General features: G+C 35.8%; 1 protein-coding gene and 1 long non-coding RNA gene across 2 annotated transcripts; one reads left to right on the top strand and one right to left on the bottom strand.

Moving 5' to 3' along the window:
- Positions 1 to 982: 982 nt before the first annotated feature.
- LOC140893083 (uncharacterized) lies at positions 983 to 4087 on the bottom strand. The gene is made up of 3 exons (XR_012153011.1): positions 3938 to 4087; positions 3699 to 3849; positions 983 to 3103 (listed from the first exon to the last, which is right to left on the bottom strand). It is a non-coding gene; the product is annotated as an uncharacterized lncRNA (long non-coding RNA).
- Positions 4088 to 4422: 335 nt separating this feature from the next.
- LOC140888196 (V-type proton ATPase 16 kDa proteolipid subunit-like) lies at positions 4423 to 4892 on the top strand. Its single transcript, XM_073295884.1, has 2 exons — positions 4423 to 4591; positions 4756 to 4892. The coding sequence occupies exons 1-2, from the start codon at positions 4423 to 4425 to the stop codon at positions 4890 to 4892; spliced, it is 306 nt and encodes a 101-aa protein (XP_073151985.1).
- The last annotated feature ends 10109 nt before the right edge of the window (positions 4893 to 15001 follow it).

Below are 15001 nucleotides of genomic sequence, written 5' to 3'. Positions count from 1 at the left end.
GTTAATCGTTGGAATTTTGTTATGTAATTATTTTCTTGATGAAACTTTGTTAAGAGTATGTTTTGACAATGTTATGACTCAAATTAGGAGTGGGAAGGAAATTTCCAAACTATGTTATGTTATGACCCTGATGCGGTGGGTAAGAATAACCGACCAATGACCTCACCCTTTAGAGGGATTACATATAGGAGACTGATCAGTTAGTCACGAATAATGAGAGAAATTTCAGTGTCTGGTCAAAATATGTTAAATCATGTCGATTTTGTTATGATGATTATGATATGCTATAAGGAGACATGATATGATCAGATGATTATGATTATGTTTTGAATTATGCTATGCTTGTAATCCAAGTATGAATTTTCAAATAATTATACATGTATCTATTTTTTTGTATGATCGATCGGCCCCCACTTGCTGAGTGTTTCCCAAAACACTCACCCCTTACTTTCTTCCCCAGATAGGAATGAAGATCAAGTCGAAGAAATCGAGAACAAGTCATGTATTGGAGATGGTGATGAACAATTTTTTTTTTCTTTGAGATTTTTGTAGATCAAAACTATTACGTGAATTTCCTTCAGATCAAGAATAACATAACCGAGGCCTGTAAAATTAAAGTTTCCTTAAAACAGATTCGTCCCCTCCCGGATGTGCTCGGAGATCACGAAGGACGTCTGTTTTCCAGGATACAACGATAAAACCCTGTAGTCACCTAGCACGAAGGTACTACACCGGCGAACTGAGATTGTACCGTAACAATATCACGTAAACTCTCAAAATCCGAGCAAGAGTAGGAAAATCAGTAGCTCAGAAATAAACAGAGAACAAACTCAGAGGTGAGACAAGGTATAGCATGCACGAGCATAAAATTGAGAAGCATGCATGAGCAAGAACACAACAACTTATGAAGGACCAGAAGTGCAGTAGTTAGAAACGAGAGAGAATATATTTCAATGAATCTGATGAGAGTTCAAAGGCGTATATTTATATTAAGACATCAAACTTCCATCATATAGAAATTTGGGTACATGCACATGCACAAAAGAAAACGACAGCTCAAATAGCAGCCAGACATTTGTTCTATCAAATTAGTTGAGCATAATAAATATGGAGGGCCATGTTCCATGAATTGTTTGAGTAGCAAAAACGTGTGAACATGTATATATTCAAGGAAGGCGGTGACCTACAACATTAAATTCCATTCAATTATTTCAACAATCTCCCACATGAATGGAAATTGAAAGATAAACTAAGATAGATGTGATAACGTTCAACAGTTGAAATCCTGCATAGGATAGGTAGGTGTTACCCTTTGAACCTTCCCTTGTGAAAGTATAGCAATTCACTGGTTGACAGTAGACGCGATGTCTTTGAACTGTACATCCGTTCATGTAAATTAGGATATACTTCACACAGGAATCTTCTTGATACGAACACTTGCCTGGTTCTGTGAGAGGGTCTAGAATTGTGCCTTGCAATTCCTTCAAAGCGGCCCCACTTCTCTATCACATAGGTGATTCTATGTTTAATTTCATCAGAATCATTAAAAGCTATATTCTTATCCTCTACACTCACTGTTTTGAAATAAGAATAGACTGGGATTAAACCCCATAGTGATCTACCAAACCAGTGCGATTAGGTTTTTCCATTGAACCTAGTTCTTGGGATCTCCAATCAGGTTAGGTTGGATTTTCCTTCGCACCAATTTATTCTTTAGGCTTCAGTCCCATTCCTTTTGACGATTTTGCAACTAACTCTCTGTTTAACCCTTTGGTTAACGGATCCGCTACATTATCCTTTGACTTTACATAGTCAATAGAGATAACTCCAGTTGAGAGTAGTTGTCGAATGGTATTGTGTCTACGACGTATATGTCTAGACTTACCATTATACATATTGCTTTGTGCTCTTCCGATTGCAGATTGGCTATCACAATGAATACAAATAGCCGGTACAGGTTTTACCCATCCTGAAACATCTTCTAAGAATAGACGCAACAATTCAGCCTCTTCAGCATACTTATCAAGTGCTATAAACTCAGATTCCATCGTGGATCTGACTATTACAGTTTGTTTAGAAGATTTCCATGCAATTGCTGCACCTCCTAAAGTGAACACAAATCCACTTGTAGATTTTGAGTCTTTCATGTCAGATATCTAGTTTGCATCGCCGTATCCTTCAATAACAGCAGGATATCTGGTATAGTGCAACCCATGGTCACGAGTGTACCTTAAGTACCTTAGCAATCTGACAATTGCTTTCCAGTGTTCATCTCCTGGATTACTCGTGAATCTGCTCAATTTGCTTACAACATAGGTTATGTCTGGTCGTGTACAACTCATTAAGTACATCAGACTTCCAATGACTCGAGAGTATTCTAATTGAGAGATACTCTCACCCCGATTCTTCGATAGATGTTGGCTTGTATCTATCGGGGTTCTAGCCAATGCAGAATCATCCTTATTAAATTTCTAAAGAATTTTATCCACATAATGTGATTGACTTAGAACCATTCCTTCGTATGTTCTATGGATTTAAATTCCAAGGATGACTTCGGATAATCCCAAATCTTTCATGTCGAATTTTGAGTTCAACAATTTCTTAGTGGATTGAATCATCTTATCATTACTCCCGATGATAAGCATGTCATCTACGTAAAGACATAAAATGATATATCCATTTTCAGTGTCTTTAACGTATACACATTTATCACATTCATTGATTTTAAATCCACTTCCTATCATGACTTTATCAAATTTTTCATGTCATTGTTTTGGTGCTTGCTTTAAGCCATACAAAGACTTCACCAATTTACAAACCTTATTTTCTTGCCCATGTGCAGAAAACCCTCAGGTTGTTTCATGTAAATTTCTTCTTCTAAATCTCCACTTAGAAGTGCTTGAAATAAGTCTGCATTACGTCCGTGGGAGTCTCCCAGGCCAGCCCTCCCACGAACACCTTCGTAAACGTCGTGTCCCCGAACGGCGATCAAACTTCGTAAATGTCATTTGTTCCAGAGCAACACAGCAGCAGAAACAACTTCAAGGCCTCAAACTTGTTATTTTCGACATCTTCAAACCTCTATACGACATCATTTCAAATCCTGCCAAAAATGGTACCAAGAAACCGACTAGTCTATAAAAAAGTAAATAAACACCCATGTAGGTAGGCAAGCAATGCATTCATAGTGATTGTATCATGATCATCATAATGATTAATATTATATATATATATATATATATATATATATATTGATTGTATCAACTCCATTTTGTTAATTTACTTTGCCAAAACGACCGGAATCTCACTCTAATCCTTCAGCTACTCTTCAAATTCAACTCTAAATTGCAGATTAATTCTTGAAGAACCCAGAAAAGAAACAGTGAATCCAAATCATAAACTTCGAAGCAAATTCCACGTACAGACACATTGAAAAAAACAGCGAAATGCATTACCGTAAGAAAAAATCACAAGAACCTGGTTCAAGCTGGCACACGCTCTGAAATTGAACTTTTTTAAACTTGGACAAAAAAATAAAATCGCTAATCTTGTTTCATTTTCAAAAACCCCAACAGCAAAAGAAAACCCAATTAATTTAATCCAAAAAAAAATTGGCAAAGAAAAGATGAAAAATTAAGAAGACATACGCACAATCAATTAAAAATATGAAATAAACAGTAGAAAGATTATCGGAATACCTGAAACTTAGTGACCGACTGAGAGAAAAAAAAGGAGCACGACGCCGCGGGAAAATGATAACTTCGCGTGCGCAGAGAAGAAACAAAGGTCCGGGAAAATGATAAAGTTGCTGTCGAATTCCATCCTAAGCTCAAAATGAAGCAACTCAACCTGAAATCCAAGAAGAAGTGAATGGAATTCGCAAATCGAATATCGCATTTTCTGTTCGCGACAAGGTTTCCATCCTGTAGTTCTTTACCTTTGAAGCTCGATTCAAGCCATGGTTGAGGTCATCTATGGCTGGGCTACATGTTAGATACCTTGCCCTTTCTCAGACGACGTATCGACGAAGATGTTGGCGAAATTGGGATGGGGCTAGGGTTTGAACTTTGATGGGAACGATTGGGGATCTGGGTTTCATTTTGTTGAGAGAATGCGTAAACACATGTAGTACATAAATATTTATTTAAAAAATAAATAAATAATATTTATTTTAAAAAACTCATCTCCCAAATTTTTTTTTAAAAAAACTCAAAGAAACCGTTGTCTATAAGCGGGTTTTTTTAATCAAAGACAACGGTTTTAAAAAACCGCTGTCTTTGACCCTAAAAATTAGCTAATAGACAACGGTTTTTGAACAACCGTTGTCTTTGGTTTTAAAAAACAGCTCATAGACAACGGTTTTATGAAAAACCGTTGTCCGTTGTGTTTTAGGTGTTGTCTATCACCATTATTCTTGTAGTGATGGCTGGTGTTTTGGGTATTTATGGATTGATTATTGCCGTTATCATTAGCACTGGAATTAACCCTAAGGCCAAGTCCTACTACTTTTTTGATGGATATGCACACCTTTCTTCTGGTCTCTCTTGTGGTATTGCTGCCGGTATGGCCATCGGAATCGTCGGAGATGCTGGTGTTAGGTGAAATTTTTTCCCCAAATAAAAAAGTTTTCTTTTTCTAATGTAATTTTATGCTTCTCTGTTTTTTGTGAATGATTAGAGATCTGTGCTACTCTCAGTTAATTAGAGTGGGACACTGGGACTAATTTTTTATGATGAACTGGTGTAAATGTGATAGTGAATGAACGTGATTTTGTTATTGAAAATTTGATATTTGATAAGATCTTGGATGCAGAGGGTGTGTGGTCGTTGGCTTTGACAATTGTTAGTAATGGCCTTTTACTGGTAATTGATAAATTGATATATTGTCTCTGATTTTGCTGTATCAAGCCTACCTGGAATCCATGGCATTGTAATTTATTAACACTGACAAAAGATTGTGGATTTGTTATTGATTTCCATCTGCTATTTGATCAATGTTTCATAGGCTGCTCCCTTCCACTCTTCCTTAAATTTGTTCATGTGTTTTTTGTATCTAATTATGAATTAGTTGTTTTTCATTATTTATCTTTAGCATTTTCAATGACTTCCTCCAGTGTACCGAGTAAGTTACTAGATCATGAATTGGAAGTGAATTTATTACTATAGCTTTCGATGTTTATTACTATTATTTTCACGGGTTTAAAGATGAAATCCAAGAAAACTTTAGTGATCCCACGTGGAAGATTCAATTACCCGGCATCCCATTTTTAAAGCTCTCCCAACGTGAACTTCCGACTTTAGCTGGACCATGCTCATTCCATTAAAATCGATACTCTTATTATTATTTTTATATAAGTTTTCTTGATGTAATTTTTTAAGTGCACTATTCGTGCAGTATAGTTTAAGCATTAATTAGTATTGGTCAGTGTTGGATTGGTCATTATACATTAATTTCTTTTTATGCAACTCTAGAGATTATTTAATTTTCTCATAGGAATTTGTTAAGTCAGACACCCCTCTTCCAACTCATCTGCGCTGTCACAAATATAAGAAAATAAAGTTGAACCTTGGCTAATAACTATAGGTTTTGACCTAGTGGTAAGCGTTTGATTCTAACCATCATTTAATTAAAAATACCATTGAGTAGTAAATGATTAAACATCATTAAAATTAAATCATTCCATGTTTATAATATTTATATAAGCATTAAATTTGAATTACGTTGGAATTTAAAACAATAATTTGAATTACATTAATATCTAACTGCATTATTGTAATATCTCGGTATTCACCAAACATGTATCACTATATTTTGAGATAAGATTAAAATTGAAAAATTCCTAAATATAGATTTGTCCATTTTTTTTAAAACCAACTTTCGAACAATTTATTAATCATCAATAGAGGAGTTACAATCATCCATAACAACTAAATACGTAGAATAAAATATTAATTGATTACACATATATTTGTTTTATCTAAACTCTAATGTTTGACTCAACTCTACAAAGATAGTAACATAGTATATTTATTTGTTATCTTTATATTATATATTCTTCATTATCTTATCCACAAATCTAGCAATATTTAGATTATATGCATTCAAATTTATTATAAAGTGAAATCAGCTTTAATTACTCTGAATGTTATTAATTACCAAGAAAAAATATTTGATAAATAAAAGGGGATCACTAGAATTTATTTCTAGCAAAAGAAATTAACGAAATTATCGTTATCTAATTGTAACCCCATGCATTCGTAAATATTTCTATATAATAATTCTTCCTCCAATTTATTCTTCATATAACTTTTGTTTCCCTTCAATTCGATCAATTGTAGAATTGCGTAAAAATGACTCTAATTTTATTGATCATTCAAGAGGTATAAATACAATTTACAATCGTAGAATATTGTACAGATAAATACAAAATAACCAACTAATCTTAGATATGAAATACAAGTAAAAAAATCACAATCTGATCTATGAATAAGGAAACAAATCATAAGAGATAATTACAAGAGTATAAAATATTCTAATAGGCCCCCTCAAGATGGAGGTTCTGGAGAAACACCAATCTTGAAAGACAGAGATCGAAGCCGGGATCCAGATAATGGTTTGGTAAGAGCATCAGCTAACTGATCATCGGAAGAAACATGCGAGATGCATAACTTCGAAGCCTACACAAATTCTCGAACAAAGTGATAGTCCAAAGCGATGTGCTTCATACGAGAATGAAAAACAGGGTTCACACATAAGTAGGTGGCGCCAATATTGTCACTGTAAAGAACCGGAACTCCAGGGATAGAAACTCCAAGCTCAAGAAGAAGAGAGCTTAGCCAAGATAGTTCAGCAGCACCGGAGGCAATGACACGATATTTGGCCTCAGTGGATGAACGAGAAACCGATCGCTGCTTCTTAGAGCTCCACGATATAGGATTCGATCCAAGAAATATAACATAAGCAACCGTGGAACAGCGATCTTCCGGATTGCCAGCCCAGTCGGAGTCAGTATAACCATGCAGCGAGAGAGAGAGAGTCATGTGACCGAATGTGAAGACCATAATGAAGAGACCCATTTAAATATCAAAGTAACCGTTTAACCGCACCCCAATGATGTTCAGATGGAGCATGCATAAACTGAGAGAGGAGGTTGAGACGAAGGCAATGTCAGGACGAGTGAGAAGTAAATACTGAAGACTCCCAATGACCTGACGGTAAAGGGTGGCGTCGGCAGGTGGAGCCCCATCATTAACCGAGAGAGTAGTGCTGGTGGCAAGAGGAGTCTGGACAGGCTTGAAGTGTTGCATATTGAAGCGAGATAAAATATCAATGATATATTGCCTTTGAGACGGATTGAGCCCACTCGAATTGGGAATAACTTTGACTCCAAGAAAAAAAGACAGAGAACCCAAGTCTTTGATAGAGAACCTGTTTGTTAGTTTCCCAATAATGGAATCAATGAAGCATTATCACTAGTAATAATTAAATCATCAACATACACCAGAAAATATATAGTGTGACCATGGCTGCGGAGAATAAACAGAGAAGCATCAGACCGAGAATTAAAAAATCCAAGTTTAAGCAAATAAGCACGCAGTTCCTGATACCAGGCGCGGGGCTCCTGTTTGAGGCCATAAATAGCTTTGCGGAGTTTGCAAACATAATCCGGAAAGTTGGGATCAATAAAACCAGGAGTTTGTGCCATAAACACGTCCTCGTCAAGAGTCCCCTGAAGGAAGACATTATTTACGTCCAATTGACGCAATGACCACCGAAGATGAACTGCAAGACTTATTATGACACGAACAATTGTAGGCTTGACGAAAGGGATGTAGGTGTCATGATAATCAAGGCCAGGACGCTGATGAAAGCCCTTGGAAACCAAACGTGCATTTAAACGGTCCACAGAGCCATCATATTTGCGCTTAATGTGGAAGAACCACTTGCAGCCAATAATATTTTGAGAGTGATGAGAAGGGAAAAGATCCCAAGTGCCATTGCGTAAGAGCGCATCGAATTCATCGGACATCGCGGCACGCCAGCGAGGGTCCCCGACGGCAGCAGTCACACATGTGGGCTCACAATCCAGAGAAATATTAGAGGCGGTGTGTAAAGAGCATCTTGAGGCGTGTGATGAGGGAGCAGTACGTGCGATCAGCTGGTCATCAGCCAAGATAGTGTCAGAGGAGGCATCCACTGACTGAGGAACAAGAAATATAGGAGGATCCGAGGAGGGAACAGGGAAGGGTGGACACGTGTCGGTAGGAGGGTAGGGAGGTAAAATTTGTTCAAAAAATCTAACATGGCGGGAGATGAAAAACTTGTTAGAAGAGACATCTAGACAAATATAAGCACTCTGGGTGAGGGAATACCCAAGGAAAATGCAGGGTTGTGATTTAGGATCTAATTTGTGATGAGTATAAGGGCGAAGCCAGGGATAAAAGAGACAACCAAACACACGAAGCTTAAGAAGATTGGGAGGGTGATGGAATAGCTTTTTGAAAGAGTATATCATTTCTAGATTTTTCTTAGGCATGCGGTTGATAAGATAGGTGGCAGTGGCAAACGCAAAGGGCCAAAGGCTAAGGGGAAGGGATGCTTGATGAAGAAGTGTAAGACCAATTTCGACAATGTGTCGATGACGACACTCAGAGTAGCCATTGTGTTCAGGAGTATGTGGGGGTGTGGTTAGATGGGAAATTCCATGAGTCACCAAGAATGACTTGAGGGCCAGGAATTCGCCACCATTGTCGGTGTAGAGGGTAATAATTTTACGATTGAACTTATTTTCAACGAGGGATTTGTAGCCAGTGAAGACAGAGAGGACATCGGATTTGCGTTGGAGAGGATATAACCATATGTATTTTGTAAAGTGATCCACAAAAATAACATAATACTTGTATCCATCCATAGAGAGGACCGGGGAGGTCCAAAAATCAGAGAAAATTAATTCAAGAGGAGCAGTGGATATAAGAGTGGACTCAAAAAAGGGAAGTTTATGACTTTTATTAATGTTGCAAGAATTACAATGAAAATTACCAAGCAAACTAGGAGACACTGATAAAACCCTAGAAGACACTAAATTACTGACAATGCTAGACGAAGGATGGCCCAGGCGAGAGTGCCACAAGGGCATCAACTCAAGGGCAGAGGAGAAGGCCAATGGAGATGAGGCTTTGGAGGTGGAAGAGAGCCAGATGTAGATGCCATTCTTACACGGTCCCGTGAGGAGCAGATCGCCCGTGCTAATATCCTTCACCTGGAAACAAGTAGGAAGAAAGATAATAGAAATATTATGGGTTAGACATAATTGGGCAACAGATATTAGATTTTTAGCCATAGAGGGAACACAAAGGACATTATGTAGAGAAAAGTAAAATAGCGAAGTTGACAAGGTGAGTGAGCCAATGTGTGAAATAAACAAACCAGAGCCATTGCCAACGACAATGGAGTCAGAGCCGCCGTATGGGTAGTGGAGAGACAGATTGGCGAGGTCAGTAGTAACATGATGGGAGGCACCCGAGTCAAGAACCCACTCTGAAGAGACCGAAGCAGTAACTGGTCGAGAAGCAGTGTGAGCCTGCGGCCCATGGTAGACTGGAGGGGCGAAAGCGGTTGGAGACGAGGGATACCATGGAATGTATTGAAAATCTGGACACCGCTTGGCGGAGTGACCTTGGACGCCACATAACTGGCAACGCCCCAAATATGGTTTAGGAGCAGATGCATCAGGTGGACGAGGATGCCATGGGGCTGGAGCTCACGGTGGCGTTGAGGGGCAGAAAACCGAGAGAAACCCGATGAGAAGCCAGGGGCAGCGGACTTGGCAGAGCGAGCGGTGGCAAGTGCGGTGGCCGGGCTGCTAGGAAGAGAGTTGCAGATCATAAGTTGTGCCTCAAAATTGACCAGTTTCTCATGGAGTTCATCAAAGGTGATTGAACTCTCACGATCTTGAATTGCAAGTGACAACTCTTTGTAGCTGTCATCGAGTCCATGGAGGATTTTGAGAGTTAGATCCTCAATGTCGACTGCAACGTTCATGAGTGCAAGCGCATCAACATGGGTTTTGATGCCTTGGAGATACTCAGAATAGTTTTGGAGCCCTTAACCGGATTGGAAAGATGAGATTTAAGTTGCATGATGCAGCCACGGCTAGGGGCAGCAGAAGTTTTGTCAAGGATGGACCAGGCGTCAAGAGACGTGCGAGAACAAGCGATGAAGGGGATGATGTTGGGGGAGAGAGCGCCAATGATGGCGTTGAGCAGCAGCTGGTCCTGCCGAATCCATGGTGAATAATCCAGGTTGGTGATAAGTGCAATTTATGCACTTAATTTATATATGATTTTACTTGACTTTTGTCATGTATCGAGTGGATTTTATGCATATTTGTTGTTGTTTTTGTGAGACGAAAGAATTAAAAATTTAGAAGAAAAGTATTGAGAAGAAGGGGGAATGATGAATTATGGAGCAGCAACTTCAGAAATTGACTGGGATTTTTGAGACATTCAAATCCGATCTTCACCGTTCATAATAAAGTTTAGGATGTTTTAAAGCTGATGTCAAAATTTCAGCTTGATCCGATGGCTAGAACTTTGGTATTGATTTTTTTAAATAATGCTGCGCGCTGGACACAAGCTGCAGCGCCCCGACGCCATAAACCTGGCGCTCCAGCGCCCGACGTTTCATTTCCGAGAATTTTTTATGCCGAGCAGCGCCCCAGCGCCCTAAATAGGTGCTCCAGCGCTGCTGCTGCTGCGAGATAGAAAGTGCAGAATTTCGAAAATTTAAAAGACTCGATTGTCGGGTTTTATTTGACGGGCTTCGAGGAGCAATAAAAGGAGAGAACACAACGAGGGAGAGGGGGAGCCGCACAAATCAGCCGCACGTTTTGGAGAGAATCGAGAGGAGAAAAAGTGGCACCCAAACAAGAGAACCATACATAACTACACATTCAAGTAGGCTTGGGACACGAATTTGAGACGTGGGAACGAAGACAAGGGATAATCAAATCACACGACAGAGGAAATTCATCTGGGGACGGACTGTGATTTTTATTATCTGCCTTGATTTATTATGAGATTTTTGAATATGTCTATGTGTTTATTTATTTCATTATAAACTTATTAGTTGTTTCTAGAGATTGACGGATCTTGATTGGAGTTTCATGTTTTGACTATTATTTTACCTACTATTATTTATTCTTAACAATTTATTTGTGTATTCCTGTTTTGATTATCTTTCAATTACTTAATCAACAATTGAATTGTTATATTTATTTGAAATCTAGCACTCGAGAGAGGCGATTTTGAATAGGATCATAGAAAAACACAACCTAGGATTTTTTTAGAGTTCGAGAGGCTTACAAGTTCCTTTGAGGTCATTGAAAGAGAACCATAGAACTTGATTAAATTATTTTGTTTTTTGATTTCTGATAGGGATATCGAAATTAGCATTAGAATAATAACATTTACTCGGCACTCGAGAAATGCAGTAAATAAAAATTAAGGGTTCTTGGCCTATAAATTGGAATAGATGGTATAATCAATTGATATGATTTACATGAATGAAAATCGAGTGATATCTTGTATCTAGAACCTGTCTCGGATCGTGTACCCAAAGCCATCATTGAAATTATGGATTCTTTATTTTATTTAATTTTAGTTTATTGAATTTCAAACTTTGATTTTCTAAACAAACTTGAGATTATTCTAATTACAGTATTTAGTGTGAATATAAATTTTCAATCCTCGTGGAAACGATACTCTACTTACTCTATATTAAAACTTGACACCACGCGTGCACTTGCGGGCACAAAATTACGCAACAGTTGGGAATGGAGGCTTCGTTTTGAGTGATGATAGGAGGAGGGCACGGTTTGGTGCCATCGACGAAACCGAGGAGATAGCCAATCAAGAGGGATTGAAATTGAAGACGCCATGCAGAGTAATTAGTAGAGGTAAGCTTCAATGGTGCTTGTGCAGTAATATTGAAGGAAATTAAGGGAGGGGATTTGTCGTGTGTTGGTGGAGGAGGCGGCGCTGTGGTGGAGTCAGTGGTGGCCATGGGCGTGGTAGAGAAAAAATATTGATTTGTAGCGTTTAGCCTTGTGGCTTTGATACCATGTAGAATTGTGTAAAAATTACTCTAATTTTATTGATCACTCAAGAGGTATAAATACAATTTACAATCCTAGAATATTGTAAAGATAAATACAAAATAACCAACTAATCTTAGATATGAAATACAAGTAAAAAGATCACAATCTGATCTATGAATAAGGAAACAAATCATAAGAGATAATTACAAGAGTATAAAATATTCTAATATCAATTTCATTCATCACCTCCTCTTTCTTGTTTCAGCAGTTTTTTTTATTGAAGTTTAGCTGATACAAGATTTTAGAAGTTTCAACCATCAATTCAAGGTAAATTAAATTAAAAATATCAATATATATTAGCGACATTTTAGCAAACAAATTTCAATCTCGTCTTTATTTTCTTTTTTGTAAAGCTTAGAGACGGTTTAAAAGCGGCGGTCGAAACCGTTGCTAATTTAAAATTAGCTAGCGATGGTTTGGCAACAAATTTCAATCTCGTCTCAATTTTCTTTGTTGCAAAGCTTAGAGACGGTTGTTAAAAATTTGTAGCTAAAGCAGATATTTGCATTTCTTTATGATTTCAATGAATTACTAATTTATTAAATTTAAAATTTTTAATTCCCAGAAAATTAGCTAATAACAACACGTTTATTTTTTAAGAATGCTCAAATATAAGGTGATATCCCATTTGACTCTAATTGTTGTACTTAAAGGAAAAAAAATTAACATTACATTATTGGCATATGTATAATAGCGAATGTGATTATATAATTTGGAATATGTCAATGGGATACTTATAATTTATATGTTTATAGAGAATTATTCATTTTTAATTGGGAAAATCATTCTTTCGTAATCTAATTTTAATTATTGCTTTATTAATTCTATACATTTATAAGTTCTATTTTTTTTTTACTATACAAGCACATACGTGTTAGAATATAAATATATATATATATATATATATATATATATATATATATATTTCTTTTTTCTTTTTCAAAAACTACAAATATTTTTATTACTAGACCTTTTAAAAAAAAAAAATTAGAGACAACTCTAGCATGCTGCATGCATTTCAAGTTCAAGTCAAGTTGAACGATCGATCTGTCATTCGTACCAGCGACTCTTGCATGATATATATATATTTGTAATAAAATAATTTGTTTATGCTAATGAATTTTCATATTATTTTAAGAATAAAATTAGTTATTCTTGTATAAGGAGCAGATTTTTAAAGAAGTAGTCATATGATTATTAATTTGATGCACATAAGTTGAATACAATGCACACAGTTTTTGCACATAGAGTGGTTATCATTAATTTCTGATATAATTTATAATATACGTTTCTTGTTAACTTTATATTTATGAATTTTTTTTCGAACCCTCTTAATTATTTGATATTTGATTTGTGAAAATGAGAAGCGGGTAAAAACAACAATGAACAACACAAATTTCTCGGCAGAATCCTCTGGAGCTCACGAAGAGCTAATGTTTATAGCCGCAACAGCTCTAATTGAGCTAGCAAACTCCCGTACGAGCCATAAATTAATCTACATATATATATTTTGAAAATCTACAAATATTTTCAATTAATGGATTTTAATGCACATGCACATAAATTGCCCACCAAACGCACAGTTTTCAAGAAAGATTTGATGGGATCATTGGAATTTATTTCTAGCAAAATAAATTAGTGAAACATTTATCTAACTATAACCCTATTCATTCGTAAGTATATATATATATATATACTAGTATTTTGCTGCACGCGTTGCGTGCTCATACATTTCGTTTTTTTAACGAAGACATTAAATAATAAATTGTAAAATTAAAAAATAATAAAAATATAACGTTTTCTTTAACAAATATTCACAAAAACATTTATCTGATTATAACCCTATTCATTCGTAAGTATCTATATATATATACTAGTATTCCGCTGCACGCGTTGCGTGCTCATACATTTCGTTTTTTTAACAAAGACATTAAATAATAAATTGTAAAATTAAAAAATAATAAAAATATAACATTTTCTTAAACAAATATTCAAAAAAAAAATATATATCTTATAAAGTGAATGTCATTTTTGTAAATAAAAGAATATCAAAGAGCACAAAGTGAGCATCTAATGGCTAAAAAAGAGAAAATCGTATAAAATGACTATTTTATCCAATAATTTTGATTTTATTGAAGGGAAAATGCCATTTATCACCCCTGTGAAAAGGTAAAAGAGCACAGAACACCCCGTGTAAAATAAATGATCATTCACAACCCGTGTTCTTAAAATTAAAACAAACTTGCCCCATTAATATGTTATATTAAAAAATTATTTTATTTTATATTTTTATGAATTTCCTAAAGATTATAAATTTTTTTTTACGGTAATAAAGATTATAAATTTTAAAATGTTTTCTACAATTTATTTTTTAAAAAATGCTTGATTTGAATATAATATACCACGTGAAACCCACATATATGCAAAGATTTAAACAAATTATTATTTTATTTTTTGTTTTTATGAATTTCCTAAATATTTTAAATTTTAAAATGTTTTCTACAAATTGGGAAAAAAATTGCTTGCTTTCGATAAAATCATCAACGTGAACCCACATCCTCTTCATTTCAAAAGGAAAGAAAAAAAGGAAAAGAAAATCCATAAACTCTCTGTTTAAATTATAGAAAATACTGTTTAAAAAACAATTCAAAATAAAAATTACAGAAAATAAAAAAAGAAAAGAAAGAGAATCCATCAAATCAAGGACACATTCGTAAATTATGTATTTTAAAATCCATTAAAAACAATAACACTTGCACTCAAAGCGCGTGCAAATGCATGCAAAAAAGTGAGGGGTTTTATGTTTTAATTTTAAAAACACAGGGTTGTGAATGATCATTTATT

Source organism: Henckelia pumila, chromosome 3 (genome assembly GCF_033568475.1).
Source record: "Henckelia pumila isolate YLH828 chromosome 3, ASM3356847v2, whole genome shotgun sequence".
Taxonomy (NCBI): Eukaryota; Viridiplantae; Streptophyta; class Magnoliopsida; order Lamiales; family Gesneriaceae; genus Henckelia; species Henckelia pumila.
The sequence above is the reverse complement of the archived record's forward strand: the minus strand, read 5'-3'. Positions and strand labels throughout refer to the sequence as shown.

Excerpts from the sequence above, each read along its gene's own strand:
- LOC140888196 (XM_073295884.1), top strand. The coding sequence starts at position 4,423 with ATGGCTGGTGTTTTGGGTATTTATGGATTGATTATTGCCGTTATCATT. Across the intron at positions 4,592-4,755 it reads CGGAATCGTCGGAGATGCTG|TGAATGAACGTGATTTTGTT; the intron begins GTGTTAGGTGAA and ends TAAATGTGATAG.